Source organism: Gloeophyllum trabeum (genome assembly GCF_000344685.1).
Source record: "Gloeophyllum trabeum ATCC 11539 unplaced genomic scaffold GLOTRscaffold_00003, whole genome shotgun sequence".
NCBI classification, from domain to species: Eukaryota; Fungi; Basidiomycota; class Agaricomycetes; order Gloeophyllales; family Gloeophyllaceae; genus Gloeophyllum; species Gloeophyllum trabeum.
The window spans coordinates 944,158-970,938 of record NW_006920412.1 but is presented as its reverse complement, the minus strand read 5'-3'; the positions used below and the strand labels follow the sequence as shown (position 1 = coordinate 970,938).

The window sequence follows — 26,781 nt, the reverse complement described above, 5'->3', positions numbered from 1 at the left end:
TGCTTCGAAACTGATCCGGAGGGAGATACAAACAACGGATTGCCTTGAAGAAATTCTTGAGCTCAATCTTAGCAACTGTTTCTTCTCCTAGATACGTAAACTGAGAGCACAGTAGATACTTAAACCTTCGACAGTCCTCGTGCATTCAAAATATTACATTGGTATCGTTTCCTCTATATAAGTCCTTCGAAGATACCAGCAGGTCTGTCCATTAGTGACCTACACCATCGCGGCGAGGCGCGAGCAATGTTTAATTTTGATCCTCCACAAGGCTCTTCGCGGCCTTGAGGTCCGCCTCCACCATCTCCCGGACCAGCTGATCAAAGTTGACTTTGCGCTTCCAGCCAAGCAGCCGCTCCGCTTTGGTAGGTTTACCAAGGAGGAGGCTAGAGAGACCGCGCTCAGCACGTACGTATAGATTGGCGAAGTGAACACATACTCTACTTCCGCTGGACGGAAATAACGAGGGTCGACTTTGACGATCACTTTACCCGTTTTGACGTCGATGCCTTCCTCGTCTACCCCGGACCCTTGCCAGCTATGGTACGCGGCAATAGCGATTAGCTCAACTTCAATTTTTAAATAACCAAACATACCGGATCTGGGTACCCAGAACGCCAAAGGCCTTTTCTACAAACTCTCGTACGGGGTGGGTTTCTCCTGTGGCGAGCACGAAATCCTCCGGCGCGGACTGCTGCAACATCATCCACATCCCCTCCACATAATCACGAGCTGTGGTAAGTGAGGTTAGAGCTGCCACAGGAACGTAGGGAGTACAAGGACATACCATGGCCCCAGTCACGTTTTGCGTCGATGTTACCCAAGTACAAGCACGACTGCTTGCCAAGGTGGATATCAGCAGCCGCGCGGGAGATCTTCCTCGTCACGAACGTCCGGCCGCGCCTGGGGCTCTCGTGGTTGAACAAGATCCCGTTGCACGCGTACATGCCGTACGCCTCGCGGTAGTTCACGACGATCCAGTACGCGTACAGCTTCGCGACGCCGTACGGGCTGCGCGGGTAGAACGGGGTCGTCTCGCTCTGCGGCGTCTCGACGACCTTGCCGTACAGCTCGGACGTGGAGGCTTGGTAGAAGCGGACGTGCTTCTCCAGCCCGCAGGTACGGATGGCGTCTAGGAGACGCAGGGTCCCGAGACCGTCTACGTCTCCTGTGTATTCGGCCATCTCGAACGAGACTTTGACGTGAGACTGGGCGCCCAGGTTGTACACCTCGGTAGGTTGGACTTGGGCGATGATGTAGACCAAATTCGTACTGTCGCTCAGGTCACCATAGTGTAGCTTGAACTTGCCGGGACCTTTGCTATATATAAGCAGACAGCCTTGAAGGATGAGAATCGGACACGTACGCTCATGCTGATCCTCGTACAAATGGTGCAGACGACCAGTGTTGAAGCTGGACGACCGCCGAATGATCCCATGGACCTCATATCCCTTCGACAACAAAAGCTCCGTCCTGCGAGTGTCAGATAAGACGGATATCTCAGCCGAGATGGCTGGTCAACGCACAAGTACGATCCATCTTGGCCCGTGATGCCTGCCGCAGTCCCGGCGAGTGAGATGCCGTATCGAGGGAAAAGCAGAGACCGTTACCGGATATGAGGGCGACCTTGCGCTTGAAGTACTCCTCTGGCGAGGGCAGGTTCAGCTTGATCAGCGGGGCCGTCGGCGTGTCGTGGATCTGGGAGCTCATGGTGGACGTGGTAAGAGGCAGGAAGGGTGGAAATTGGGGTCCGAAGTCCAAGAGAAATACTGGATCGTTACGCCAGGAAACTGCCAGGCATGCGCAGCCGTTTCAGACGTGTTGCCCGCAAGAACTGGAGAAATGCTTTTATTTTAGCCTGCTACCGGACTCTACTAAAGCTGTAGCAGGATATTTGGAGAGCAGCTCCCCTGATCAGGCTGGCACTGGTAGTGTGTGCCTGTATCACTCGATCATACAATGGTCCAGAGCTACATTTCATTTACAACGTCTGGCTTCAAACTAACTATTGCATGGGACATCCGTGTCGGGCATATGCATGAAGGACACCACCGAACCCACTGGTTGAAGGACAAGGGCCTCCCATCAGATTGAGAGACCAAGTCTTCACCGACCCTCGAGAGGACATGGTGCCTTCCCTCTGGCTGTCGACTTTGTAAAGCCTAACCCGCGAACGAAGATCTATGCGCAACGCCGACCCATGGCGTCAATAGTCATCGGCACGAAGCGCACATCGTACCTGTAGGGTACATAGATACTTTACGTGGGGGTTGGCTCTCCGTTCATTCGCGTGGCATGCAAGGTCATAAATTGTGATCGTGGGTGACGGAAATTGCTCGTATGGTGGTCTACTCTCAGTGATTTCCAGGTCATACAAAACAAGACATACCGCTGGGCAAGCCAGAGTTCGTGCAGATCATGGCCAAGCGCATGATTTTATTTCTCGTTACCTGGTGGAAGCGGGTCAACATGACTATCCAGCCCCTAGAGAGAGAGACTTGGAAGTCGACGACTGCGAACGTCGATATTTACAAAGCCAGTGACCTTCGCCCAAAGTATGTCCCGTCCCTCGTACAGAGCCGCGACATATATTGGACGAGTGAACTTGGACTCCTGGTAAAAGCACAAGTCAGTGCCACAGCGGCAACGTAAAAATAGACCTTGTGACGTCAGACTCAGCTCCTCGAGTAAACGTCGTCGTCGTCGCCTGAACGATACGCCAGAGCCGCCGTCGTGAGTGCTTCACTGCTGGGCGGGATGCTTCCTCGACAGCGCTTCCTCCAGACAACCCTCGTCCGCCCGCTCTCCGCCCCCGCCCGCGTCCCCAATGGCCGCCTCAGCCACCTCCGCCTCGCGTCCACCGCCCCCGAGCGCGGCTTCCGCTCACGACCTTTCGTCCGACGCACCCTCACCGTCGCCAGGTACGGCGGCTACCTCGTCGCGTCGTCCGTAGTCGGGCTCGCGTTCATCACCGGCGCTATCTTTGTCCACGACGCGTTCACGTACACCGAGGCCCACGTCGATCGCGTCCCCGTCAGTCCCCTCGCGCTGCACCCGGAAAGGGGAGGCCCGAAGAATCTCCCGATCGCTAGCACGCTAGTGGACGACAACGAGGACGAAGAGTATGCGAAGATTGCTGCTAAGCCGAGGCTGGTCATCGTCGGCGGCGGTTGGGGAGTGAGTATCACCTCTCATTAGCATTTTGCCCCAGGACCGATGTCCCGTCACCGGACATTGGTCTTTCACCGGATGGGTGGGAGAACACTTTCACTGAGGGCAAAGACCGATGTTCCGTCGCCCGCCGCAGGACATCGGACTTCCATTGCGGAGGGGGGGATTATATTCCGATGCTCCCTTTGTCCTGCGGGTGCCCCCTCTCCCCTGGACTGTCCAGCACCGGGCATCGTTCTTTGTCCCCAGTGAAATCTCTGAGTGATCCTCAGTGGAACATGATAACGAGATAAAGAATACGTGAGCCGGATGTAATTGTCGGAGACTTGTAAATGTCCTGCAGACATTTGTTTGTCCATTTCAAGGACACTCTTCATGTCCTGGTCATGGAGCAGCAAGATCCATGCCATGAAAGTGTTCTCCCTCCCGGCAGATGCTCCGGCATGCTCGACAGTCGGACATTCGTCTTTGTCCGCAGTGTAGAGAACTGGTCTGACTCCCATTCAGGCAGTCTCCGTTCTGCAATCACTGCACGCGGGCGACTACCATGTCACAGTAGTCGCTCCAGATACCTACACAACCTTCACCCCTCTCCTTCCATGTGAGTATCCCTCCACTTCCTGACTACCCGCCATAACTCTTCCCAGCTGCCGCTGTGGGCACCGTCCAACCGCGCTCACTCGTCGAGCCGCTCCGCAAAGTCATCGCCCGCCTGCACGGGCACTTCATCGACGCCAAGGCCGTCGACCTGGTCATGCACGACCGCCTGCTCGAGATCGAAGCCGTGGCGGTCCCGGGCACCGAGCCGCAGCGCATGTACCTCCCGTACGACAAGCTGGTCATCGCGTGCGGGTCGGTATCGTCGACGCACGGCGTGCCGGGCCTGGAGAACTGCTTCCAGCTGAAGACGATCAGCGATGCGCGGAGCATACGAAGGCGGATCATTGATAACTTTGAGGCGGCGAGCTTGCCGACGTGCGATCCCGAGGATAGGAAGCGGCTGCTGAGTTTTGTGGTTTGTGGAGGCGGGCCGACTGGCGTTGAGGCTGCCGCCGAGATCTATGACTTGTGCCAGGAAGACCTGATGAACTATGTGGGTGTCTCAGTCCATTTGTCTACCAGAGGCTTATGTGCGTTCTACAGTACCCCAAACTCCTTCGACAGCAAGTATCCATCCACGTCATCCAAAGTCGTGAGCACATCCTCAACACGGTACGCATACAGTTCTTCCCCTCTGTCCCGCACTAACACAGGTCCCCAGTACTCTGAAGCGATCTGGAAATACGCCGAAGACAAATTCTCGCGCGACGGCGTGAACGTGATTACGAATGCACGCGTGAAAGAAGTGCACCCGGACAAGGTCGTGTTCACGCAGCGTCACGCGGACGGGTCGATCGCGACGCTCGAGGTGCCCGCGAACTTTGTGCTGTGGTCGACGGGGATCGCGATGAACCCGTTCACCCAGCGGGTGTCGAACTTGCTGCCGAACCAGGTGCACAAGAAGGCGATCGAGGTCGACGCGCATCTAAGGGTCAAGGGCGCGCCTGCGGGCGAGGTGTACGCGATTGGGGACTGCGCGACGATCGAGACGAGTGTGTTGAGGTATTTGCTGGAGTTGGTGGACCAGTGTGATAGGAATAAGGATGGGAAGATCGATTTTGAGGAGTGGGAGTTGATGGGTGAGCGGGGGAGTCCTCGGTTATGAGTAGGATGGTAGGCTGACGGGCTTTCCTGACAGCCTCGCGAATTAAGCAGAAGATGCCCATGACGGAGAAGCATCTGGACAAGGTATGCAGCAAGGAGTGTGTGTCTCGAGTCGCGACTGATGTTTATTCGTTCAGGTCCGGGAGCTGTTTGAGTTGTACGACTCGGATCGGGACAACAGCCTTACGCTGAACGAGCTGACCGTCATGCTGCAAGAAATCAGCAACAAGATCACCGCCTTACCCGCCGTGCGTGCTCCCTCCTCATCCCCGTGCACATCCTTGTTAACTAACTACTGAACCACTCCAGACGGCCCAAGTGGCCTCGCAGCAGGGCAAATACCTTGGGCAAAAGTTCGCTAAAATCGCGCGGCAGAGCAAGTCAGCGGAGGGCACTGTGCGGATCCAGGACGAGGACGTCGCGAAGCCGTTCAAGTATGCGCACTTGGGCAGCCTCGCGTATATCGGGAACGCGGCCGTGTTCGACCTAGGCAAGTACAGCTTCATGGGCGGGCTCGTCGCCATGTACGCCTGGCGCAGCGTGTACTGGAGCGAGCAGGTGAGTATGCGCACGCGGGCCCTGTTGATGATTGATTGGGTCATTCGGTGAGTGGTTTTAGGTGGTGCGGTTGCGTGCTTTGGTGTTGAGTATGTTTTACAGTGGTGTCTGGGGCCGGGATTTGTCGCGGTTGTGATAAGGAGAAGGAAGGGGCAGCTGATAGAGGCAGAGAGCTTGGACTCGATGACAGTTATCGACGGACTTGAATGGTGATGCCGAACGGTTTGGATACGATGTCTATGTATGTGGCTAGATCACCGATACCGTACATGCAAAAGGGCTTTTGCAGCCCAGTCGACCATTATATCTCGGATGTAGGATAGATGTAATTTTTTCTTATACATAACTTCTTGTCCGAACGCCGTCTGGCATCGTCGCGTCACTTACGCTATTGCTCGGACCACTCGAAGGAACCGACAATGGCGGTTCGCCCAGCGAGTGAACCCTGATTGGGAGAGAGGATCGTCATCTTACGGTTGGGCACGTCCAGCGCGGTGCTTCAGAGACAATGGAAGGTCAGCTCCTCAGAGTTTATGTAGCGATGGGAAAGGAAGCGCCGTACATCACCAGGAAGCCGACGACGGTGAGGTCGAGGATCTCCTCGTCGTACCGCTCGGACTCGTCGGGATGGGGCGGGGAGAGCAGCGCGAGGACGGCGTTCAGGAGGCGCGAGCCGCTCTTGGCCGGATCCACCTGCACGGGCTGCATCTCAGAGACCGTGCGCGTCGCGCCGACTGGCAGGGCTGATTGGGGAGCCATTGATTCTGTCAGGGGATGGATGGGAAGGGTGTGTCAGTGTGGGCTTCTTACTTCTCGCTTCCCGCCGGGCAGCACGGAGGTTATGGTCCACGCACCTTCTCCGACGCGGAATATCGAGAGATCGTCGAAGGAGATCTGGATGGAGGAAGGCGCGAGTGTGAGGTCGGTGATAGGCTCCCCGCCGAGCGTGGCGTCGGCGACGCCAGAAGGGGGCTCGATGCGCAGGCCGTACATGTAGGTATGCAGCTGGTAGGAGTGGATGCGCTCGCGGTAGCTGCGATCCAGCTCGACGACCTGTATGTCCGATTGAGCCGCGGTGAGGCAAACCCCGACAGGGAGACTTCCAACGTACACCTCCTGACTTTGGTATTTTGACCACGTCCATGCGACCGCCGTATATGCGCTGCATTTCGACTGTGAGCTTCTCGTGTCCGACGACTAGTATGACATTGACTGCAAAAGCATGGTTGAGCGGCTTGATCCCCCGAGAGCGCCATAGCGCGTCTAGCACTCACTGTTAAAAGCGTCGACGCAGGACTTGATCAGCGCCTGTCTCTGATCTTCCTTCAGGCCTGAGCCAGTGGTCGACGCAAACGCCGCGGGGGTATCGACGATGAGACCCGAGCAGACGGCCTCGACCTCCTCGTCTCTGTCCTGCACATTCTGCCCGAGGTTGCGGATCAGCCTGTCCATAAGCAGCGGGTTGCGCTTGGGCTCTGCGTGCCCGTACCAGTACGCTAATGGAAGGAGTGCGTTCGAGGAGTGCGTGACTGGTGCGGATGAGGCTGCTGAACCGAGCGTGTTCGCGGGCGAGGAGGTCGCGATCGGGGTGCTCACTGATGCGGCGGAAATCGCGCCTGGGACGGCCCACCCTCCCTGTTCACGTCGTCTGGTTCAGGCTGAGCGCAAGCCGCCGATGGTACGCACCTCGTTAGGGTCTACGTTGACTAGGATAGGGGACCAGTCTTGCCCTGTTCGAACGGCGTAGTTGACCAATATCTTGCACACGGAAGTTTTGCCAGAGTTCTCGGGGCCTAGGACGAGCGCCCGGGGCGGGTCTGACGGTCCACTATCACCATCAGACAAGGGTGAACCGTGTATTGCTTGCAGTGCACGAACGCGCCTCTGTTCAAACACGGTGTGCACATTAGCATAGGCGGCCATAGGGGTCTCTTCCGAGACATATTCTGTGGAGGGCTGGCCGATAACGTGCAGGGATACCTTCCATAAGCCCACACGGCGCAGCGTGCAAGGATAGTATTGCACTCATCTCTATGGTACATCCCAGCCAGGTATATACCGCGGCCTTACACTCGTATCCAAAGACATAGGCTTTGCCCTCCACCAGTTCCGCTCCGAAGACTTCTGCTTGCCCGCTTGTGAGCTACGCGAGGCGTTACATTGCGATGGGTTGGCGACAAGACCGACAGCGTAATTCTGACTGCACGTCCAAACGCACCTTCACAGCCAAGGATGTGCCGGCGTCCAGCTCGAACCGGTATTCTGTTTCAGGCGCGAGTACCCATTCTTTCGATGGCGCCGCAGTGCCCTGCGGGTCCATGCTCATCGGCCTCGTTGTGGAGAGAACTGCAGTGTCCTATATATGTCTGACCGGGACTAAGCTGGAAAATCTTCGCGACTCTGCTTCTGAGGAGATGAAAACTGGATATGAAGCTTCTGCATACACCGGCCGTCGCAAAGCCGTTATCCAGCAGAGCTTCAGGCGCTCACGGAACGTGTCTCAGACAAGCCCTTGTCGAATCAGAACGATGAACAGCTGAGCAGACTGGGTCCTGACTGGGTCTGTTTCAATTTGCAGAATAAGAATAACAGACTGCTCCCACGTGTTCGAACCAGGTTCGGACAGCGGAGGCAAATGAAAGGTGCACAAGCCAAGCGTCGGTCTTTCAGTGTCAGCCCAAGGCACAAGCTCGGCTACCAGGACGAGAAATCTGTGCCCTCCTCTCGAACGCAGTCACAGACAAGGCGTTTGCCTAGCGCAGCCGGAATTGTTCATGTCAAGCTGGCTGGGAACAGTATTTATATTACTGCCTTCCGGAGCCGTCATCACGCCGTTCTCGGCGGAGATTGTGTAAAGGTCTCAAAGTGTACAATCGATCATGGATCCACAGGAAACATGCGCCATGCCAGCAAGCGTCTATGCTCGTTGGTTGACCTGTCCGAGAAGAAGAAGACTCGGACTCGGCTGAGCTATCTCCATCACTTATAAACAGCGGGCGAGGCAACCAGTCCCACACCCTTCCCTCGCTCTCGTCTTGACATACGCCTGCATGGACTCGAGCAGTGACCGGTCAGAAAAGCACGCGCCGATCGCGGTGGACGCGAGCGAGGCCGATGCGGCCGCGCAGCTGGTGGCCGGGAAGGATGTCACGCTCGACCCACAAGAAGCTTTACGACTGAGGTGAGTTATGCGGAGAATAACGCGTCCGTCAAGTATTGACTTGTGAAACAGACGAAAGATAGACTGGCATCTTTTGCCTCTCATGTGCAGTAAGTGATTATCAGGTACGAGGAAACGCGTCGATCTGACCTCGCACTTGGCTCTGGCAAGTCTTGTACCTGTAAGTCGCCCTCCAGCTACTATCGGTTACGCAGCTCAAGCATATACAGAATGCAATTCGCCGATAAGACGACTCTCGGACAGTCAGCCGTACTCGGCATCTTGTAAGTGGGAGTAGGAGAAGTACCGTGCATATCAGCTGATCCTGACATAGACCTGGCGCCCACTTAAACCAAAACCAGTTCAACTGGCTAGGAACGATATTTTATCTAAGTTATCTTGCATTCGAGTGGCCACAGAATCTGGCCCTTCAACGGTTCCCAGTTGGCAAATGGATGAGGTATTTGGGCAGGATTCTTGCCTCGTCGCATGTCTGATCTCTCCAAATAACAGTATTAACATTTTCATATGGGCAATCGCATTGTGCTCGCATGCAGCTTGTAAATCGTTCGGAGCACTTTTTGCTGTTCGATTTATAATGGGCATGGCAGAAGGTAATCGGATTTGCCCGACGAACGCCCTCAGTTAATCTAACTTCAATGGGTATAGGTGCTATCACCCCTGGCTTCATGATTGTGACGTCCATGTTCTACACCCGGGGGGAACAGACACAGCGGGTTGGTTATTGGTGTATGTGAAACGCACCAACATGCTGGGACAGTTGCTAATAATTTCGCATAGTCCTCATGAATGGTGTCGCAGTCATCGTCTTGGGTTTCATCGCCTTCGGCGTGCTTCACACCCAGACCGACAACTTTATGCCGTGGCAATGGTTAGTGAGCGATTATGGCTCAGGCACCCGGGATCAAGTTACACATCTCACATTCTGTTAGGCTGATGATCATTACGGGTATCATCACCCTGATCACCGCCGTGCTATTCTGGTACGTTGTTCCATCCATCGCTGGTAGCATAGCTGTAGTGAATCGGATAGGTTCCTTTTCCCCGATTCTCCGGCGAATGCTTGGTTCCTCACCGAACAAGAGCGAGTGCTCGCCGTTGAGCGGATCAAGGTCAACCAAGCGGGTGTAGAGAACAAGCGATTCAAGAAAGAACAGTGGGCATCATCGTGTGACCTCATTTCAGCCGGCTTGGCTGATACCCACACAGGCTCATCGAGTCCTTCAAGGATCCCAAGACTTATATGTTCTTCTTCTTCGCGGCCATCTCGTAAGTAGAATGTTTGCTTCGATTTAGGCGCGTATCTGACTCGAGCATATTTTCAGCCAAGTTATCAATTCTGTATGCATGCGCTGCTTGTCCCTTCCAGTACACCCGCTGACAACGTCATCTAGCTGACCAACCAACGCCAACTTATTGTTAATGAGTTCGGATTCAGCACCATTCAGACCACCCTCCTGGGCTGTGTAGATGGCGTCGTTGAGAGTGAGTGTAGCTACTGCATCGAGATATTACGATTACTGAGCGGTAGCAGTTGTCACCATTTATGCTGGGGTCACCCTCGCAACGTACATTCCAAATGGCCGCGCATATGCTGGTGCTCTCATGGGCATCCCGGCCATTTTGGGTTGTATCCTTGTCAACACCCTGCCGTCCCACAACCGGGTCGGGTTGCTGTTCTCGTACTGGCTCTCGAGTCAGTCTGCGATCATCTCCTACCTGCTGTGTTCCTAATCTAACTTTCTGCACCTATAGTATTTGGGATCACGCCCTTCGTCATTTTCCTGGCATGGGTGGGACAACTCACAGCAGGGCATACAAAACGTACGCGTTCGCACTTCGGTCAACGGGGGTGAATGCACAATTCACCTACTCTTTTGCCACCAGGTACTACGACAAATGCCATCGTTCTGATCGGCTACGGTATTGGGAATGCTGCAGGTATGTGGGTTCGTTTACTGTGTTTCCATGTCCTCACCGAATTCCGTGACCAGGACCCTTCATGTGGAAGAAGAAGTACCAGCCAAGGTGAGCGCAATGCGTGCAGGAAACTTGGTTCAGAATTTCACCGAGGGCGATGTAGGAACCACGTCCCATGGGCTGTCATCACCGTGTGCATCTTCGTGTACTGCTGCATACTTCTCGGCATACGCGCATACTGTGTGTCCGAGAACAAGCGCCGTGATAATGAGCGGCGAGACGAGAACTATGAAGACGTGTACGTGACAGTGAAGAACGAAAATGGGACAGTCGTAGAAAAGAAGGTGGACAAAGTACGTGTCCTGCTTGGCTCTTGCAGTGAAAGAAATACTTACTTCTGGTCGTCATTACAGGCCTTTCTTGATTTGACCGATAGAGAAAATCTCGACTTCCGTTATGTGTTGTGATGACTTGTGATCGTAATGTCTTCGCTGTATTCTAGACAATACTAACGCATGCATGCTATTCAATATCACTTCCTATCTTGATTCTGCTACGACTGCACGCATGTTCGGTCACGGCAGCAAGGAGCTACTCTGATTAGACTGATTTATACATAGAAAGGCACTAATATTTCTGCTGCAACTGATCAGGCAACACGGTAGCCAACGCGCATCCCTACCTGTGCAGAAGGTAAGAAGCCTGATGGTACTTCACGTCCTGGGGGGAGGGCTTCAATTCGTTTGCCTGCACCTACAGGAATAAAATGTCGTGATCTTTCGCGACCTAGCGGACGGTTCAAGGGTGAACCTCGCAGTTGTTCTGACGGTGGCCTGTTACATGTACTTGAGCTTCTGCGTTATATATAAATAACTCATAAATCTCAACAGGAAGGCGGCGACTCGCAGAACCAATGTGAACATTAACGTACGTGAATACTTTTAGTGGTATTCGAGAATGTTGCGAGAGTCAGAGGGAAGCTCCATGTCAGGACTTGAATATACTGCATAAGGTAGTGGTCGAGTGCTAACTCCAGGCTGGTATATCAGGTCTGCGAAGAAGTTTGGGTATCAGGAAAATCGAAGTCCCAATAGATGCGAAAGGGGGGGGGGGGTAGCGCGGGGTAATACCTGAAGGAGGTCATAGTCTTGGACTGGTCTACATAATGCATTCATCGTGAATCCACCAGAAGTCGGGGACTGGATTTTCGTACTATAGACTAGATATCATTCCATCATCTGCGTCACTGTGCTATACGGAAGCTAAACACGTATATTTGCCGTCAATGAACACGCCTCGCGTGCAGCAGTACTTGCTGGTACTTAGATCGGAACGCGCCGGGTGAGCCGTCGGAGATTGGGCGGAGTGCCAACTGAAAAATGGGCCGAAGGCGACCCCGACCGACGTCGCTGGTATATTCAACACCACTGTCGTCGACGATGCTCACCTCGCGCGGCGTCACTCGCCTATCCCGCAGAGCGGTACAAAACGCGAAGAGGAACAATGCGTTCTTCTCGTCCGCTGCTGCCGCCCCCGTGCTCACGAGGGCTGCTGTCAACCTGACACGTCCCGCGGCAACGAGCAGCTCTGCCGCTCGTCCCGCTCGCACTGCTGCCCCCCATACCGGTGCGCTGAGGATTTAGCTGGGAGACGCGTAAGGGATCCTGACGAGGTGTTTGTTAGCTCGCAGCTATGCGACGGAGGCCAAGGGCGCCGTCGGCCAGGTCAAGACTGTCATCGGTGCCGTCGTCGACGTCCAGTTCGATACGGAGGACCTCCCGCCCATTTTGAACGCCCTGGAGGTGCAAGATTTCCACGGCGGTCGTCTAGTCCTTGAAGTTGCTGCGCACTTGGGTGAGAACTCGGTCCGCACCATTGCAATGGACGGTACCGAGGGTCTCGTTCGTGGACAGAAGGTCGTTGACACTGGTGCGCCTATCAAAATCCCCGTCGGCAGGCAGACGCTTGGTAGAATTATGAACGTCATTGGCGAGCCCATTGACGAGCGTGGCCCCATCGAGGGTGTCAAGCTCTTGCCCATTCACGCTGACCCCCCGGCATTCGTCGACCAGTCGACGACCGCTGAGGTGCTCGAAACCGGTATCAAGGTCGTCGATCTCCTCGCCCCCTACGCTCGTGGTGGAAAGATTGGTCTCTTTGGTGGTGCCGGTGTCGGGAAGACTGTGTTGATTCAGGAGCTGATTAACAACGTCGCCAAGGCTCACGGTGGTTTCTCTATCTTCTGTGGTAAGCTTCCTTTCCGGCGGTGACTAAGTGAGTCCACAGACTAAGTCGTCTGAAAGGTGTCGGTGAGCGTACCCGTGAGGGTAACGACTTGTACCACGAAATGATTGAGACCGGTGTCATCAACCTCAAGGGTGACTCTAAGGTCGCTCTTGTGTTCGGTCAGATGAACGAGCCCCCTGGTGCCCGTGCCCGTGTTGCTCTGACTGGTCTCACCATTGCGGAGTACTTCCGTGATGAGGAGGGCCAGGATGTGTTGCTTTTCATCGACAACATTTTCCGGTTTACCCAGGCTGGTTCCGAGGTGTCTGCCCTGCTCGGTCGTATCCCCTCCGCTGTCGGTTACCAACCCACGCTCTCCACGGACATGGGTGGCATGTAAGTCCACGATGTGGTGGCTGCAAAGCGGTGATTGTTGATTACGGTTTTAGGCAGGAGCGTATTACCACCACCAAGAAGGGGTCCATCACCTCCGTGCAGGCTGTCTACGTGCCCGCCGATGACTTGACGGATCCTGCCCCTGCCACGACTTTCGCTCACTTGGACGCCACGACTGTGTTGTCCCGTAGCATTGCTGAGCTGGGTATCTACCCAGCTGTCGACCCTCTTGACTCGAAGTCTCGTATGTTGGACCCTCGTATCGTGAGTAGGCTGTGCTCACCTGGTGTTCTGTCTGCTGACGCGTTATGGGCCTTGTAGGTCGGCCGTGAGCACTATGACGTCGCGACTGCTGTGCAGAAGATCCTCCAGGACTACAAGTCTCTCCAGGATATCATTGCCATTTTGGGTATGGACGAGTTGTCTGAGGAGGACAAGCTCACTGTATGTATCTGCCATCATCTACCGCTAGCAGCTATTAGCTTACGAACTTGATGTTCAGGTTGAGCGTGCTCGTAAGATTCAGCGTTTCATGTCTCAGCCCTTCGCTGTTGCGCAGGTCTTCACCGGTTACGAGGGCAAGCTCGTCCCCTTGAAGGACACCATCCGGTCGTTCAAGGAGATTCTTTCTGGTCACCATGACTCTCTCCCCGAGTCCGCCTTCTACATGGTTGGCACCATTGACGATGTTAAGGCCAAGGCTGAGCAGTTGGCGAAGGAGATGGGCAGCTCATAGTTCTAGATGCTATGCATAGTTGATAGACGCTGCGTGTGGTGGTGTGTCGATGTGTGGATACAAAATGATATACTCTTCGCATTCTAATTTGCTCATATACCTCGTGTCCCTCTTTGTGCTTTCGAAGATATCAGTGTAGACGAGCCAATCAAATAGCGCGGAGCCATCGAATCGTGACAAATTGGGTTGCTTTGTGGTCACGGATGTGGCTATGGTGTGGCACGAACAACGGTCTGCACCAGACGCTCACCACTTCAGGCTTGATCTATCACTTCAAGGGGTATATTTTGCAGTGTCTGGGTTAGCTGACCTCAGCGGCGAGGGGTGTGGCGCTCTACTTGAATGTTATCAAGACCTCTACGAATAGGTTCTGCTGTACGTACAGCTTTTACCCATCTCCTCTGATTCGTCACTGATCATGTCTCTAGCCCACAGCAAGTTGTTGAAATGCAATTGTTTGAAGGGATGACTTCCACTGGCACGTCAAACCGCGTATCGCTGATACATCGACTGCCGGTCGAGCTACTCTCCGAAATATTCGTGGAATATCTCAAGCGTCCTCATTGGGCCGATAACCCACAGTGTTTGCCCTTGCTATTGACACATGTATGTCGTCGATGGAAGCAATGTGCAGTGGCCACTCCGAAACTCTGGCGCAACGTGGATATCACATCCACTGGCATCCTCACGAAGCACGATTTCCAGTTAGCGGTTCAAAAGGTCAAAGACTTGACAAACCTCATGGAGATGTACGTCTCCCGGTCTGGAGCTCTACCGCTGAATCTGTCTTTCAAGATGGGGGGGCACCCGTCGAAAGACATCGATGACTGCCTGCATGCTTGGAGGAGATGGATGAACCGCGCCGAGTCTGTGTCATTGACTGCGACGACGGGGATGATTGACGTTCTCTTTCAGAGTCCACTGAGACTACCCTTCCTCAGGAAGCTATCTCTCCAGCTGGATGGCGAAGCGATGGGTGCATGCATTTCGTTCGCACCTCGCTGGCCCGGGTCTGACTGCGTACTCCGAGGCAATCCCAGTGTATGTCGGGGTGACGAATTCTCCTGGGCGCAAGTTACCCGACTTTCTCTGCAAGATGCCGTAGTCGAAGAGTCTTTGCTCGACGTGCTTGAACAGTGCACATCTCTCCGGTCTCTGGATATCCGGTTCACCCAGATCAATTGCACCGAGACGCCCATCCTGCCTCTCGCAAATCTTGAGTGCCTTACCATCTCATTCTGGGACGACAAACCCGCCTTCTTATTACCGTTAATAAGCGCTCCTGCGCTGCGCGAGCTATCACTTACAGCCTATCGTTGGGGGGACCCGGACGTATCGATACTGTATTCATTGGCGACGATGATAGCGGCCTCAAGATGCCCGTTAGAAAAGCTCTGCCTCCAATGTCCAGGTATCGTGGATAGTGGCTTTGAACTCGCCCAGGTGCTGGATCCACTGCAGTCGCTGCGGGAACTCCACATCTCAGGAGACTATTCGACGCGCATATCGGGCTCATTTGAAGAAGTCTTCTGCGCTCTTGCTCCTTGTCGTGACCCAATTGCTACTGCTGTGCCATGCCTGGAGACGCTCTCGATCAAACTAACTATAAAAGAACCCAATGGATTTCCTGCGGATTCGTCTATCTCAACTATCCTTGATGCCAGACGTACTGGTCGATCCTGCATCAAACTGGAAAACGCAAAGATAGTTCTCAAGGACTACTCTGAGCGAAGAGTCTGGCGCGTCATAGATGGAAAGGATATCGTCAGAGAAGTCCAATATTTCCCGCCGGGACCGATGTGGACCTGCAAGCCTTGACGAACCTGGACCAGCATATAATGTCGTACCTTCAGGAGGACTCCATGCAGCCTATGCAAGAACTTCCCGTGATCGGGAAGCAGGAGGGGAATCAGAGCTTGGGCATGTATGGAGTAAAGCTGGACATGTACAAAGTAGTACTGGGTTAAGTAATAGTACGACGTCCCAGAGCATCCTAGGTTGCGCCGTCACATGCAGTATACTATCATTTGGGTAGTTTTGCAAAACTCTCTGTAAATCGACGTGTTGCGGCCAATTCGCTAGCTCTTGCGCCAAAACGTTTTTATGGCATTGTGTAGCACCCTTTTATGTACCCAACTGTAATTTTTTTGTATTTTAATTCATGGTGTAGAGGATGCTGGACAGATGCCGGGGTGTGCAGGGGGTTTTGCAAAAGTTTGTCACGCGTGACATCCCCGCGAGATTCATCACGTTTTTGTCACGATCCGCCTCTCGGCGTTTTGCAAAACAGGTTTGCTATAGCTACATCCTCTATCTCTCCACAATCGGGCTGCTTAGGTGGCTCAATGTATGGTACACCAGTATAGTCCAAACAAAATCCCGGCAAAAAATCATGGAATGGGTACCAGATCTAGGTTTCACACGGTCTGTAGGCAGTTGCAAACACCCTCCTCTTCCTCCCTCTCCATGACCACTCGATATTTCCCTAAACCAACTTCACAGAGGGTATCTACTAGTCTATATCTACATGCCTAAGAAGTCTCTGAATTTTTTTATTTGGTATAGAGCTCTCTCTAGGGGCTGCGGTAGTTTTGCAAATTTTGCAAAACTACCCAAATGATAGTAATTATAAATATACCGATCCATGGAAAGATCAAACACAGTCAAATCAAAACGACAGCGGTAGGACTCGAACCTACGCCCGGAAACCGGAACAGATGGTAGATCAGATTCTAATCTGTCGCCTTAACCACTCGGCCACGCTGTCATGCTTTAGGTATTCTGTAGTAGTACTATGTTTGCACAAATACTACCCTCAGAGCCCAGAAGGGAATCTCACGCGCGGAGGCCGACGCATTCTTGGATGCGACTCGTACCCAGGCGAGGACGATGATCCCCACAGTCGAGGAAATCGAGGGCTACTTGGAATCTATCGAAGAGCTCTTTCTGTCTTCCACGTCGTCTGTTCCTGATTTCCCCAACGTCCGCGACGCCGTCCACCGCCTTTGGGCCGACATCTCGCGCTTCGGTCCTCCAGGATGGTCGTCCTTCCCTGACATACATCTGCCTAGTCTGGGAGACTTCGAAATACCTCCGCGCCCGCCGCCGCCGCCACCACCACCGCCCAAGTCGGCGATCGAGAAGTCCTTCGACTGGATATCCGACCATCCGAAGACCACCGCTGGAATCGCTGTCGGTCTCGCGGGCGCCGGGCTATGGGTAGGTTACGGATCCTTCGTCGCCCGAACATACCACAAGAGAGGCAAGAGAGTACAGACAAGAGCCGATGAAAGGAGGCAGGTAGTTGGTGCGTCTGTTTGCACAAGCAATTCGAGGCGGTATCTGAGGCAATCTACGTAGTCGTACTCGGTGGAGATACCCCATTGGGCCTTCCTCTGATTCTCGAGCTCGAGAAACAAGGATTTATTGTTATTACAAGTGTGTCTACGCAAGAGGGCGTAGACGACATAGAGCATAAATGTCACGGCTTTGTGCGCGCTCTTGTCTTGGACCCATTAGAGGTACGGTACTTCATGACATCCGCCCGATCGATACATCCTGATCAGCACTACAGCCCGACACTCTGACGTTTTTCCTGCGTTCATTGATGTCCACTCTATCCCGTCGATTCCCCATCACGTTAGCCGGTGACCCCTACGCCTCGCCTCTAACAGGTCCCTACATCCATTCGGTAGTCTGCCTTCTAACCCTCCCATCTCCCAATTCACAGCCCGTCCCCGCGCCACTGGAACACATATCCCTTCGGGATTCTTACCTGTCGTACCTGACGGCTACCCATATTACTCCTCTTCAGGTTATCCAGGCACTTCTCCCTATGCTTCGCTCGAATCCAGCAAGATCCCGGGATAGTCTCGCGAATCATAAAGAAAGGAAGAGTATTATCGTGTGTCTACCCGCCATGGACGCTCGCGTAGGTCTTCCTTTCGCTAGCGAGCAGGCCATGAGCGCCGCAGCTACTCTCCGCGGCGTTGAAGTCCTCCGGCGGGAGATTCGCATTGCTGCGTTATCGGACCCGACTGAGTCGATGAAGAACATCAAAGTGGTGGCAGTAGACATCGGCGCTGTGGCTAGCCCCAGGCGGCGCGGTTCCGTCCCCATGCGTGATATTATTGACTCGATGGATGACTGGACACCATCCGAAAAGCACACTTATGGATCCGCCTTCCTATCTGCTGTGGAAGAAGGCCACTACCGCGGTGTACGTAGGAAGCCTACCGATGTTGCGCAGTTTGTCGACTCCATCGTCACCGTGATCACTGGCGGGCGGAATTCTGGCACAACATTCCTCGGGTTCGAGATCGGTTTGGACAAGATTAGGAACTGGATTCGCGGAGAACGGTTTGCTGTAGGCGCTGGGGCTCGCACTTACGCCTTAGCGTCATACCTCCCCACGTTGATCCTTGACGGACTACTGAACCTCCCCCACTTCCTCCTGTCGATACGGAATGCTCTCGTTCCCGTCCCACCACGAGTCCCATTGCCCAATTCTGCTGCGGCAGAGTCTACGATGCCCCCACCGGTCCCGCCACAGACCGAGGTAAAGGCTGCAAGCGACTACTCTGCCCCAAGCAGTGAAGGAGAGCACCGGGACCGCCGCGATAACGACAGTGCATCCGAGGCAGACGTGGAGAGCAACGCCGACACCGGTGGGGTAAGCGAGAGCTGGGTGAATCTGCAGGACAAGACGTCAGAATCGCATGCCAGCATCGACGCTCCTTGATTTTTGCGTATGCGTGTGTAAAGGATATCTTGAGGGGTGTACATGTATGTATGATTGCCGGGTGTTAATGTGTAGTAAACCAAGTATCTTCGCTCCAATGTAGGTTGCATGTACAGATATAGTCGTAGTCGTTGCGGACTGTACTTTGATATTCATCGCTGCTCTGCTTTTAAATATATCCCCCTCCTCATGCAATGCCCTCATGGTCAAGTCAGAATCGGAGATCACATAGCCAGTTTCCTTGATTCTGTCTGAACCCACCTGCTGCAGATTGCGTTATGGGTGCGTGCCAATACTCACTAGTTTCCGCCTGATTAACTGTATGCTGTCAGGTATCTCGTTGTGGCTCGTTCCTAGTCACCAGGAATGCCAGAAACTGACGAAGATCATGCATATCCGCCCTCCCCAGGCGAAGTCACTTTCATCATACCCTCGCTTCGACCCGCACATCACCCTATCTGCTTTCCCCGCCATGACAGACATATCGCTCATACGGAACGCCATACCGGCGAACCAGGCTAGGATCCCGGTGACGTTCAAATCAGTGGACGTGGGCCCGACTTATTTCAGGTCTGTGTACGCGGCTTGCCGCCCCAGTGCCCAGCTCCTTGAGCTGCACAAGGCGATCCACGAGAGGATTAAGATGGAGCCGAATACCCCGTCATTCCCCCACATGTCGATGTTCTATATTGACGACTCTGAACCGGAAGAGAGGACTCGCATACGCGATGAACTGGTCAGTCAAGGGAAGATTCGGCCACTCGACGGAGACGCTGTCGAATTGGACTGCGGTGAAGGAGACGTTCTGAGGGGGTTCGAAGGCGGAGAGATCTGGATCGCGAAATGCGAAGGACCAGTATCCGAGTGGCAGGTACTGGAGAGAATTTTCTTGCTTTAGTAGCAGTTGCAAATAGGTCGCCTGGGCAGAGAATGTAATTAGGTGGAAAGAACGAATTACTGGTGTATCTACACCAGACATGTATAGATAGAATTACAATTGGGGATAGTCGCCAGACAAAAAACATAGATAAGGATACAACTTGCGCAAGCGCCAAGCGAGGACATCGGGCAAACAGACAATGACGACGAGAGCAGGGGCAAATACTAGGCTACAATGATGCAGAGCTGGACAACGGAACTGAGACAACAGCGGGGCAATACATAGGCGAAAATGCAGTATGAGCAATATGTTGGTCGTTAGAGAGAAGCAAGAATGTGGTAGCAGACCGAGCTGCTCAGACAGGTCAAGGAAGGGTAGGCGTGGAGCCGGGTGGATCAGTCGGCATCCTTGATACTGCCAGCGGGTGGGATGTCGTCACCATCTCCGAAGAATGGGGATACAGGCGAAGGCGTATAGAGGGGAAGAGGAGTGGAGTAATCAATCTTCCGTTCGCCATTGCAGTCGTACAACTGCGAATACGGTGGGAGCGTCGAGGTGTACGGTATGCTGGTCATGGATAGGGAAGTCGTCAAGGAACACACAGATGAGACAGAGGACGCAGGAGAAAGTGGCGGAGTGTATAAAGCAGCTTGAGGCTCCACGCGAACGAAGTCCAGAGGGATGCAGAACTTCACGCGAGCTTCTGCTCGTTTGGGCTTAGCTTCGTCTCCGGTAAGCAAGGCATCACCTTCACTCGCGTCACCCTGGTTTTGATCGAGGTCGTATGTATAAGCCAAGACGAGGTGCAGCTTGTGTCGAACATCGAACAGAGGCGTCTGCGCCGTAGGCCTGAGCCTCCTGGGCCCTCCCCAATGCTTCTTGGTCTTATCCTCGTCAGACATACCGAGCGGGACTTCCGTTTGGATCGACCACCAACTGCTCAACGAACCATCCCCCCGATCACTCTCGGAGAAGACGTGCTCTCCGCCTGAAAGGGTGAAGGAACCGGAGTGCTCGGGCGAGAGGACTGAGAACGATCGACTGACTGAACGACGAGGTCCGTCTGTCGCGAACCCGAGATCATAGAGAGCACCCATGGGGTGACAGGACCGCAATGACTTGTACGGAGGTTGCTCCGATTGAGGGGGTAGAGGGAACTGCGCAGTATATTCTGAGGATGGCGAGATGCTTAAAGAAGCAAATCAGACTATGCGTCCCACACTGGTTAGACAAACGTACCGGAACTTCTCCGTCTGTTCGACGTCTGCAGTGAACTTGGTAAGCCGTAGTCTCGCAGCGACATCTTCAGGCAGGTCGCGCGCCCGCAGCCGTAGCGTCAGTGGGATAGATCCCTCATCGACGTCGATATGATTGGGTACCGATGCAACCACCTGGATCTTAGAGAGCACGTTGAGGGGTATAGAGGAAGAGTCTGGGCATTCTTCCGGAAGGTTGGCGAGAGGCTCATTGGCGAAACTGGCCAGGGGGAATAAAGATGTCGAGGAAGAGGGCATCGACGGGGCAGGCATGAAACGCCGGATAAAGATGGGGCACCTATCCGCGCTCACGACACGCGGCTTCGAGCGGAAAGACGAGCATAAGGTGGAGAGTAACCATGATTGGTCCGCAGAAGGCTCAAACACGTTCGCAAACTTTGCGGTGGCGTACAACGCGTACGAAGTGCCGGCTTCTTCGCTTTCTGAAATATCACCAAACCTCTCGGATGGCGGAAGCCACCCTGGGACTTGGATGTTAAATATGACATTCCAAAAGCAAGGCGCCTCGGAGTCTTCTTGACCCTCGTTACTCAGCTCGATGGGGTCACTGGGAGCCAACTCGCGAGTGATGGAGCAAAGTCGCATACCCGAATAGCCGGTCTCGGTGGTTATGAGCTCTGTCTGTCCTTCGAATGTGATGGTCAAGGACTGGAGCAGCAGGCGCACAGCTCTGCGTCGCTCGAAGAGAGATGAAGTGGAAGCCAAGCTTATGGATACATGGCCTGAAAGAGAATATGCCGAACTGGGAGAGATAAGAGGGAGTTGAACTTGCAACCACTGGAGGACTTACGAAGGATCAGGATGGCCATATAATTCCAGAGAGTCAGAGAAAGGATGGATAGAGAGAGACACAGACATGTCTAACCCGCGACAGACGACGAGGACCGAATCAACGAAGGGGGAGGTGTGTAGGTACCATAGATGCATCGCCGGGACTATATACGGCGAACTGGCTAGAACAAAAGGGTCCTAGAGACAAAGCGACGCGTCCGCGGAGTGACGTATAAAAACTCTTCCATCGCTGTTCTCTTCCCCTGGACAACATAGATGCGCATGGCTGACAGCATCGGGCCCTGATTGCAGAACCTTTGCATTCTCGGAATGGCGTTCAGTTTGTCCAGAGGAACCTTTGTTAGGCCTCTTCGGGAACAATAGCAGCGTTCTTACTTGCTGACTAAGCATTGGCCCAGCGCTAAGACCCTCACCCAATACAATACGTTCTACAAACTGGGCGACTGCGACGCCCACAGCACGACACTATTCCTGCATTCCATCAGAGCAAGCATTTTTGTTGTTTTTATCGTGCAGCCTAGCCATTGCTGCTAGTGAGTCGGGTTTTATGCCCACTGTACTGTAACATCATGTGTGACCGCGCCATTCTTGCAGAACTACATCTCAACGAAAGCATCCGTTGACATTTCCTTACGTCCTTGGATACTAACAGAGCACTGTATCATTGACATATATCAACGCGTGCAAGTGGGATAATCGACACGAGGTAGTCATCCATTGTCCGCTTGCTGGATCGTATTTAAGGGTTGCACCAAGCCTGGACCCATCAAATGCGCCCATCTCGAATGCAGTCAAAGGCGGGCGAGTAGAAGCCATGCAGTAGTCCCGAATCTCGAGCCAATTTGGCACGTCAAAGCGGTTCCCCGCCGTCGCAGGCCGCCACATAACACGACTTTGATATAGTGCGTACACAGACTCCACGCTAAGCAAACACTTTCGGGACGGCCAACTCGTCTTCCTCCAGCCGGCGCAGCTCTTGTCTGTCGCTCCGTTCCTGCTGTGCCTGTTTCCGCATCCCGTATTTGTCCCCCTTCGCTCGTTTCGCCGCGGAGCGAACAGCGGCGGGCGAAACGAATTCTGGAACAAGATGAGGATTGCTGTGCATAACATCGACCGTAATAAAGTACCTGGATTTGAAAACACAGTAGCACCCGAAAAGGCGCCCTCAAAAATTCGTATGGGCGTCAATACGAAACGAGGGCCGATCTCCACCATCGACGTTTGCGGTGGTCCATTAGGCTGTAATGGGTCTTTCTCCAATATCTACAGGAACCAGTAAGTCAACTGCTGATAAAATAATCAACGGATAACGCGTACCTGATAATTGCGAAACCATATTTTCCCGTCCACGATAGAGAATGTTAAGACGTGGTCTATGAACGGTTTCGCTTTCCGTGCTTGAGGAGGTACGCAGAAAATCTGAGGGGCGCGCCGAATTAGTGAGGGATATCGAGCCCTCTTGCAAGCCCACTCACATGCGTGAATACCTCCTTCGTCAGTCTCCCCCAGTCCGTCTCCTCAAACGCCTTATCAAACGACACGATCCCCCTGCTCCCCTTGAGGCAGTTCCCCGTCATCTTCAACTCGTCCATAGTGTGGATATTCTGCACGTGCATCTTAATACTCGGCCCATTGGGCGTCTTCGCCGCCCAAAGATACAGGTCCTCATGACGACGAGCCTCGAAGTACAGGGTGTTGTTGCAGTTGTTCAGATCTGCTAGTTCGGGTAGGAGGTGCAGCTGGCTCTTCGAGTCCAATTTCGCGTCTGGAGCGGATTTCCGTCAGTGAGAGCCGCCCGATCGCGAGGCAGCAACGTACCTTTTTTAACGTGAGGCAATAAGACCTCAATATCGTTCATGAGATGCCTCATCCGATGTGTTACTCCTCTGGAAGACAGCATGAGCACCCTTTGCTTATTTTTCTTCCTGGGTCGCATTTGTAAGGCTTGGTCTTCCTCTACGTCCACCTCCGCATCGTCTGCCTTCCTTTTGCCTTTCCCCTTCTCCGCCTTGGCGGCAGCCTTTAATACGGAAGCCATGGTAGTGAAGCGTCGGCGTTAGAAGGCAAGAATGTGGACTGCAAGAAATGCAAGGTGCACTTTCCAAGCGTCGGAGGCGTCGATCATTTACGGCCACGTGCTATTACTCGATCGAGATATGTTTTGGTCCATACTGTATGTACTGGGAAGTGTCGACTTCACGTCGGCATCTTTGCCCCTGCTCTGGCTGCCTGCAATGAAGTGTAGGACCGTTGAGGTTGATGTTACTATATGCTACTCTGCTGTCCTTAAGTACTTGTATACTTGTGTCGGGCCTGTTCGCTGACGCTCAGTGCCGCAGTGTGGCTAGGCTCGGCCAATGCCGGTAAAGTGGGAAAATGCATTTTGAGGTCCCAGAAAACCCTGCAGAGCAGGGGCATCTCATCATTCGAGCTAAAGGCCAGCTAACGACTACTAACAACCGCCCGACAGGCATACAGCAGTGTGTAGAAACGAAGTCAGCACATGGTCTTTTGTACAGACGACAAAGCATACTAGCGATATGGTAAGGTGGCGATGGGGGGTTGGGGATGGGGATGGGGATGATTCAGATGCCAGGATACCAAGAGAAAGCGAAGAGACGAACAACGGAAAGTATGATAACAGCATACCATACCATGCCCAAGAAGAATGAAGCAATTAGATTCTGATAATGTAAGGGTTTACGGGCCAGCTGAGGATGAAGTCCCCTGCTGTTGGGCTCGCAGCTGCTTTTGCTTCTCTTGTTCCAACCGCTGCATACAAACGATGAGTTGAGTACTGGGGAACGAGATGGGGACGTAGGCCTTACATGATACAAGAGTTGCACTGCCATTTGGATATTGGCAGGTTGACCCGTAATAACTACTAACCTCTCCCCCTCGCTCGCAGCAGGAGCCCCGTTGACAGCGACACCGGTTGCGCCAGGCTCCATAATCTTGATCTGACTCGCACTCATGTGTCTGATTTCATTGATCTTGCTCCCCCCCTTCCCGATTATACAGCCCACCAAGTCGTTCGGTATGTAGATCTGCTGTGTCTGGAGCGGACCTTGGGGAGGCGGGGGAGCCTGGGCGTACGGGTTTGAATAGCCAGGGACGAACGAGGACCCACCCACGGGTGGCCTTCGGACGTTGCTGGTTGGTCGGTAGGAGGAGTGAGAATGAGCAGGCATGCGCTCGTTCGCCTCAATTAGGATATTCCCAATATAGTATGTCGCAATATGAATGGCGTCTGCTACTCCGGATACACTCAGGACGCGCTAGAGCGGCGTCTGAGTCAGCAAGCCCGAGGAAGAGTGGGATGACGCGCACCTCGGTCGAACCCGGTAGCATGCCTTCACTGGCGTTCAGACGGGCACCACTGGCTTCTTGGATTTCTTTGATCTTCGAGCCGCCCTTCCCTATGACGGAGCCCATCCGAGAATTGGCAATCATGAACTTAATAGTCACTGCTCGACTGCCGGGTACTGACGGCTTGTCGAAGGGCTCGTCATTTATTCGTCGGACTATTAGACCAAACGCCTGTATGATACGATATGAATTACCACCTGTGACACGCGAGGCTTGAAGCACGCACCTTGGACACAGCATCCAACGGTCCACTGACGTTGAGTATCCGCTCCGGGTTACCTGGTATGCTCTCCGATACCATAACCCGAGCGCCACTCTTCTCTCTGATCTCATTGACATGGGCTCCTCCTCTCCCAATGATGATGGACGCGTCCTGGGTTACGATGAGACAGCGCATGTGGATATGGGCTGACGGAGGAGGGGGTTGGTTGGATGACGACGAAGGACCGCCCGACGTAGTAGCGCCATCGCCTTCGGGTCCTCCAGCTTGTGAACCAGACTCTTCGGCTTTTACGGATGGATTCATGGAGTCACCAGCACGGGTAGGTGAGGGAGTGGAAGCAGTCCCGTCGTCCGAGGCGTGAGGCGCGTCTTCCATCTTTACGTCATTCGGTGCAGTCGAATTCGCGGCTGCGGGATGGGCGGAACCCTGGGCAGAGCTGGAGGTCGAGTCATTGGAAGCGGACGCAGCACCGGTGTTCGCGCGCTTGTGGGTCTTCGGGTGCTCACTGCTGTCAGAGGGCGAACGAGACCGCTTGCGCGTAGTGTCAGTGTTCTCTGGCATCGCCAATCAGGACAAATAACGCGGTTCAGGTTTTTTTGGTTCAAGGGCTTGTCAGCAAGCAATGACTGGGAAATGGAGGAGTTGGGACAGGAGATCGGGGTCTGACGGAGAGGCATCGGGAGTGGTGAGGAAGGGGATGCAAGTGGGCACGGCAAGGGAACAGCCTTCGTTGCAACTTACCTGATACTTAGCACGCCGTACGTCGGGTCGAGCAGCAGTCAGAGCGTCAAAGACGACGAGCAGGAGGCAGCGGTGTCGGATGGGAAGGCCGACTGGTGTCACATTGCCAAATAAATACTAACATGTCGGTGGCGGTTCTGGCGGAGCGCTTCCTGCGTCCACCTGCAAATCCTCTCTTGCTGCACACATTGTACCGACTTGACTGTTTACCACAAATCATGCAGTATATGTTATCTGCGAGCACGATTGTAGCTCCGTACTTGCTAGAACCTGGTGGTAATCCGTGTAGCGTGAGCGCCGGTAATATTACGCCATTTCTCCGCAGCCTCGGCACGTACATACTCGCTGGGCAAGGTGCTCGAAACGCGAGCTGCGCTTGAGCACCATACTCAAGAATCGACGTGCCCCATGGAGGCAATTGTGCCGAGTCTGAACCACAGCGACAGTTACCTGCGAGGTGCCAAGTCCCGCAGCAACAATAGGTTTTAGGTCTGCTCGGACTTGCGGACGCCGACAAATTCAGTCCCATGGCTCACAGGTTTCAACAATTCGTATATGGTGTTCGGGTCGTGTTGCAGCAGATGCTGACAGAAGTTCGACTAAAGCTAGCTTCCGGGGTGGGATGAGAAGAACAAAACAAGTAGCTTCACCCCGCCGTGCGCAAGCCCTACCACAGTGAAGAGAGCTCCCTTCCCCCTCATCTTCCGGTGTAATAGAGGGGAGAGACCGACTTGGATAGAAGAATTCTGTAGCATCCTAGTGTAAAGACGTAAGGTCGATGGCACCTAAATGCCGCTCCAGTCGAGACATCACTCCAGCACATTGCCTCGGTTCAAAGAATAGGCCCGTCTGCCTTCATATCGGTG

The 26,781-nt window shown here is 53.8% G+C and overlaps 10 protein-coding genes and 1 non-coding gene across 11 annotated transcripts; 5 read left to right on the top strand and 6 right to left on the bottom strand.

Annotated features, from left to right (window-relative positions):
* Positions 1–56: 56 nt before the first annotated feature.
* Positions 57–1,806, bottom strand: GLOTRDRAFT_109975 (GDP-mannose 4,6-dehydratase). The gene is made up of 7 exons (XM_007865095.1): positions 1,611–1,806; positions 1,527–1,554; positions 1,367–1,473; positions 788–1,315; positions 597–732; positions 440–538; positions 57–386 (listed from the first exon to the last, which is right to left on the bottom strand). Exons 1-7 carry the CDS (start codon positions 1,708–1,710, stop codon positions 251–253), a joined length of 1,134 nt encoding a protein of 377 aa, XP_007863286.1. The 5' UTR covers positions 1,711–1,806; the 3' UTR covers positions 57–250.
* GLOTRDRAFT_114534 (nucleotide-binding domain-containing protein) lies at positions 1,800–5,812 on the top strand (the record flags this gene model as incomplete). Its single annotated transcript, XM_007865094.1, has 10 exons — positions 1,800–1,820; positions 2,872–3,177; positions 3,679–3,772; positions 3,819–4,264; positions 4,315–4,383; positions 4,433–4,850; positions 4,910–4,959; positions 5,013–5,123; positions 5,185–5,480; positions 5,536–5,812. 10 exons carry the CDS (start codon positions 1,800–1,802, stop codon positions 5,567–5,569), a joined length of 1,845 nt encoding a protein of 614 aa, XP_007863285.1. The 3' UTR covers positions 5,570–5,812.
* A 9-nt stretch (positions 5,813–5,821) lies between these two features.
* GLOTRDRAFT_136792 (uncharacterized protein) lies at positions 5,822–7,882 on the bottom strand (the record flags this gene model as incomplete). Its single annotated transcript, XM_007865093.1, has 8 exons — positions 7,652–7,882; positions 7,504–7,576; positions 7,120–7,250; positions 6,708–7,068; positions 6,545–6,645; positions 6,288–6,486; positions 5,996–6,197; positions 5,822–5,930 (listed from the first exon to the last, which is right to left on the bottom strand). The coding sequence occupies exons 1-8, from the start codon at positions 7,757–7,759 to the stop codon at positions 5,822–5,824; spliced, it is 1,284 nt and encodes a 427-aa protein (XP_007863284.1). The 5' UTR covers positions 7,760–7,882.
* Positions 7,883–8,479: 597 nt separating this feature from the next.
* On the top strand, positions 8,480–11,001 carry GLOTRDRAFT_114532 (MFS general substrate transporter; the record flags this gene model as incomplete). The annotated part of the gene is made up of 19 exons (XM_007865092.1): positions 8,480–8,614; positions 8,666–8,703; positions 8,765–8,774; positions 8,824–8,877; positions 8,928–9,053; positions 9,107–9,207; positions 9,263–9,343; positions 9,395–9,485; positions 9,547–9,597; positions 9,648–9,770; positions 9,824–9,883; positions 9,940–9,943; positions 10,009–10,099; positions 10,149–10,310; positions 10,370–10,438; positions 10,502–10,555; positions 10,609–10,642; positions 10,698–10,887; positions 10,948–11,001. Exons 1-19 carry the CDS (start codon positions 8,484–8,486, stop codon positions 10,999–11,001), a joined length of 1,524 nt encoding a protein of 507 aa, XP_007863283.1. The 5' UTR covers positions 8,480–8,483.
* A 938-nt stretch (positions 11,002–11,939) lies between these two features.
* On the top strand, positions 11,940–14,070 carry GLOTRDRAFT_56502 (ATP synthase F1, beta subunit). The gene is made up of 6 exons (XM_007864818.1): positions 11,940–12,160; positions 12,218–12,781; positions 12,838–13,156; positions 13,210–13,420; positions 13,478–13,600; positions 13,659–14,070. The coding sequence occupies exons 1-6, from the start codon at positions 11,974–11,976 to the stop codon at positions 13,890–13,892; spliced, it is 1,638 nt and encodes a 545-aa protein (XP_007863009.1). The 5' UTR covers positions 11,940–11,973; the 3' UTR covers positions 13,893–14,070.
* Positions 14,071–16,566: 2,496 nt separating this feature from the next.
* Positions 16,567–16,659, bottom strand: GLOTRDRAFT_t39. The gene has a single exon. It is a non-coding gene; the product is annotated as a tRNA-Ser (tRNA).
* Positions 16,660–16,745: 86 nt separating this feature from the next.
* On the top strand, positions 16,746–18,826 carry GLOTRDRAFT_136789 (uncharacterized protein). Its single transcript, XM_007865091.1, has 3 exons — positions 16,746–17,199; positions 17,253–17,413; positions 17,467–18,826. Exons 1-3 carry the CDS (start codon positions 16,782–16,784, stop codon positions 18,631–18,633), a joined length of 1,746 nt encoding a protein of 581 aa, XP_007863282.1. The 5' UTR covers positions 16,746–16,781; the 3' UTR covers positions 18,634–18,826.
* A 155-nt stretch (positions 18,827–18,981) lies between these two features.
* Positions 18,982–19,650, top strand: GLOTRDRAFT_109971 (LigT-like protein). Its single transcript, XM_007865090.1, has one exon. It carries the CDS (start codon positions 19,022–19,024, stop codon positions 19,529–19,531), a length of 510 nt encoding a protein of 169 aa, XP_007863281.1. The 5' UTR covers positions 18,982–19,021; the 3' UTR covers positions 19,532–19,650.
* A 258-nt stretch (positions 19,651–19,908) lies between these two features.
* GLOTRDRAFT_103940 (uncharacterized protein) lies at positions 19,909–21,648 on the bottom strand (the record flags this gene model as incomplete). The annotated part of the gene is made up of 4 exons (XM_007865089.1): positions 19,909–20,234; positions 20,277–20,701; positions 20,753–21,532; positions 21,581–21,648. The coding sequence occupies 4 exons, from the start codon at positions 21,646–21,648 to the stop codon at positions 19,909–19,911; spliced, it is 1,599 nt and encodes a 532-aa protein (XP_007863280.1).
* An 856-nt stretch (positions 21,649–22,504) lies between these two features.
* Positions 22,505–23,518, bottom strand: GLOTRDRAFT_36867 (Brix-domain-containing protein; the record flags this gene model as incomplete). Its single annotated transcript, XM_007864744.1, has 5 exons — positions 22,505–22,659; positions 22,710–22,845; positions 22,900–23,001; positions 23,058–23,347; positions 23,401–23,518. 5 exons carry the CDS (start codon positions 23,516–23,518, stop codon positions 22,505–22,507), a joined length of 801 nt encoding a protein of 266 aa, XP_007862935.1.
* A 764-nt stretch (positions 23,519–24,282) lies between these two features.
* On the bottom strand, positions 24,283–25,477 carry GLOTRDRAFT_36380 (uncharacterized protein; the record flags this gene model as incomplete). Its single annotated transcript, XM_007864709.1, has 4 exons — positions 24,283–24,354; positions 24,411–24,860; positions 24,913–25,122; positions 25,178–25,477. 4 exons carry the CDS (start codon positions 25,475–25,477, stop codon positions 24,283–24,285), a joined length of 1,032 nt encoding a protein of 343 aa, XP_007862900.1.
* Positions 25,478–26,781: the final 1,304 nt, after the last annotated feature.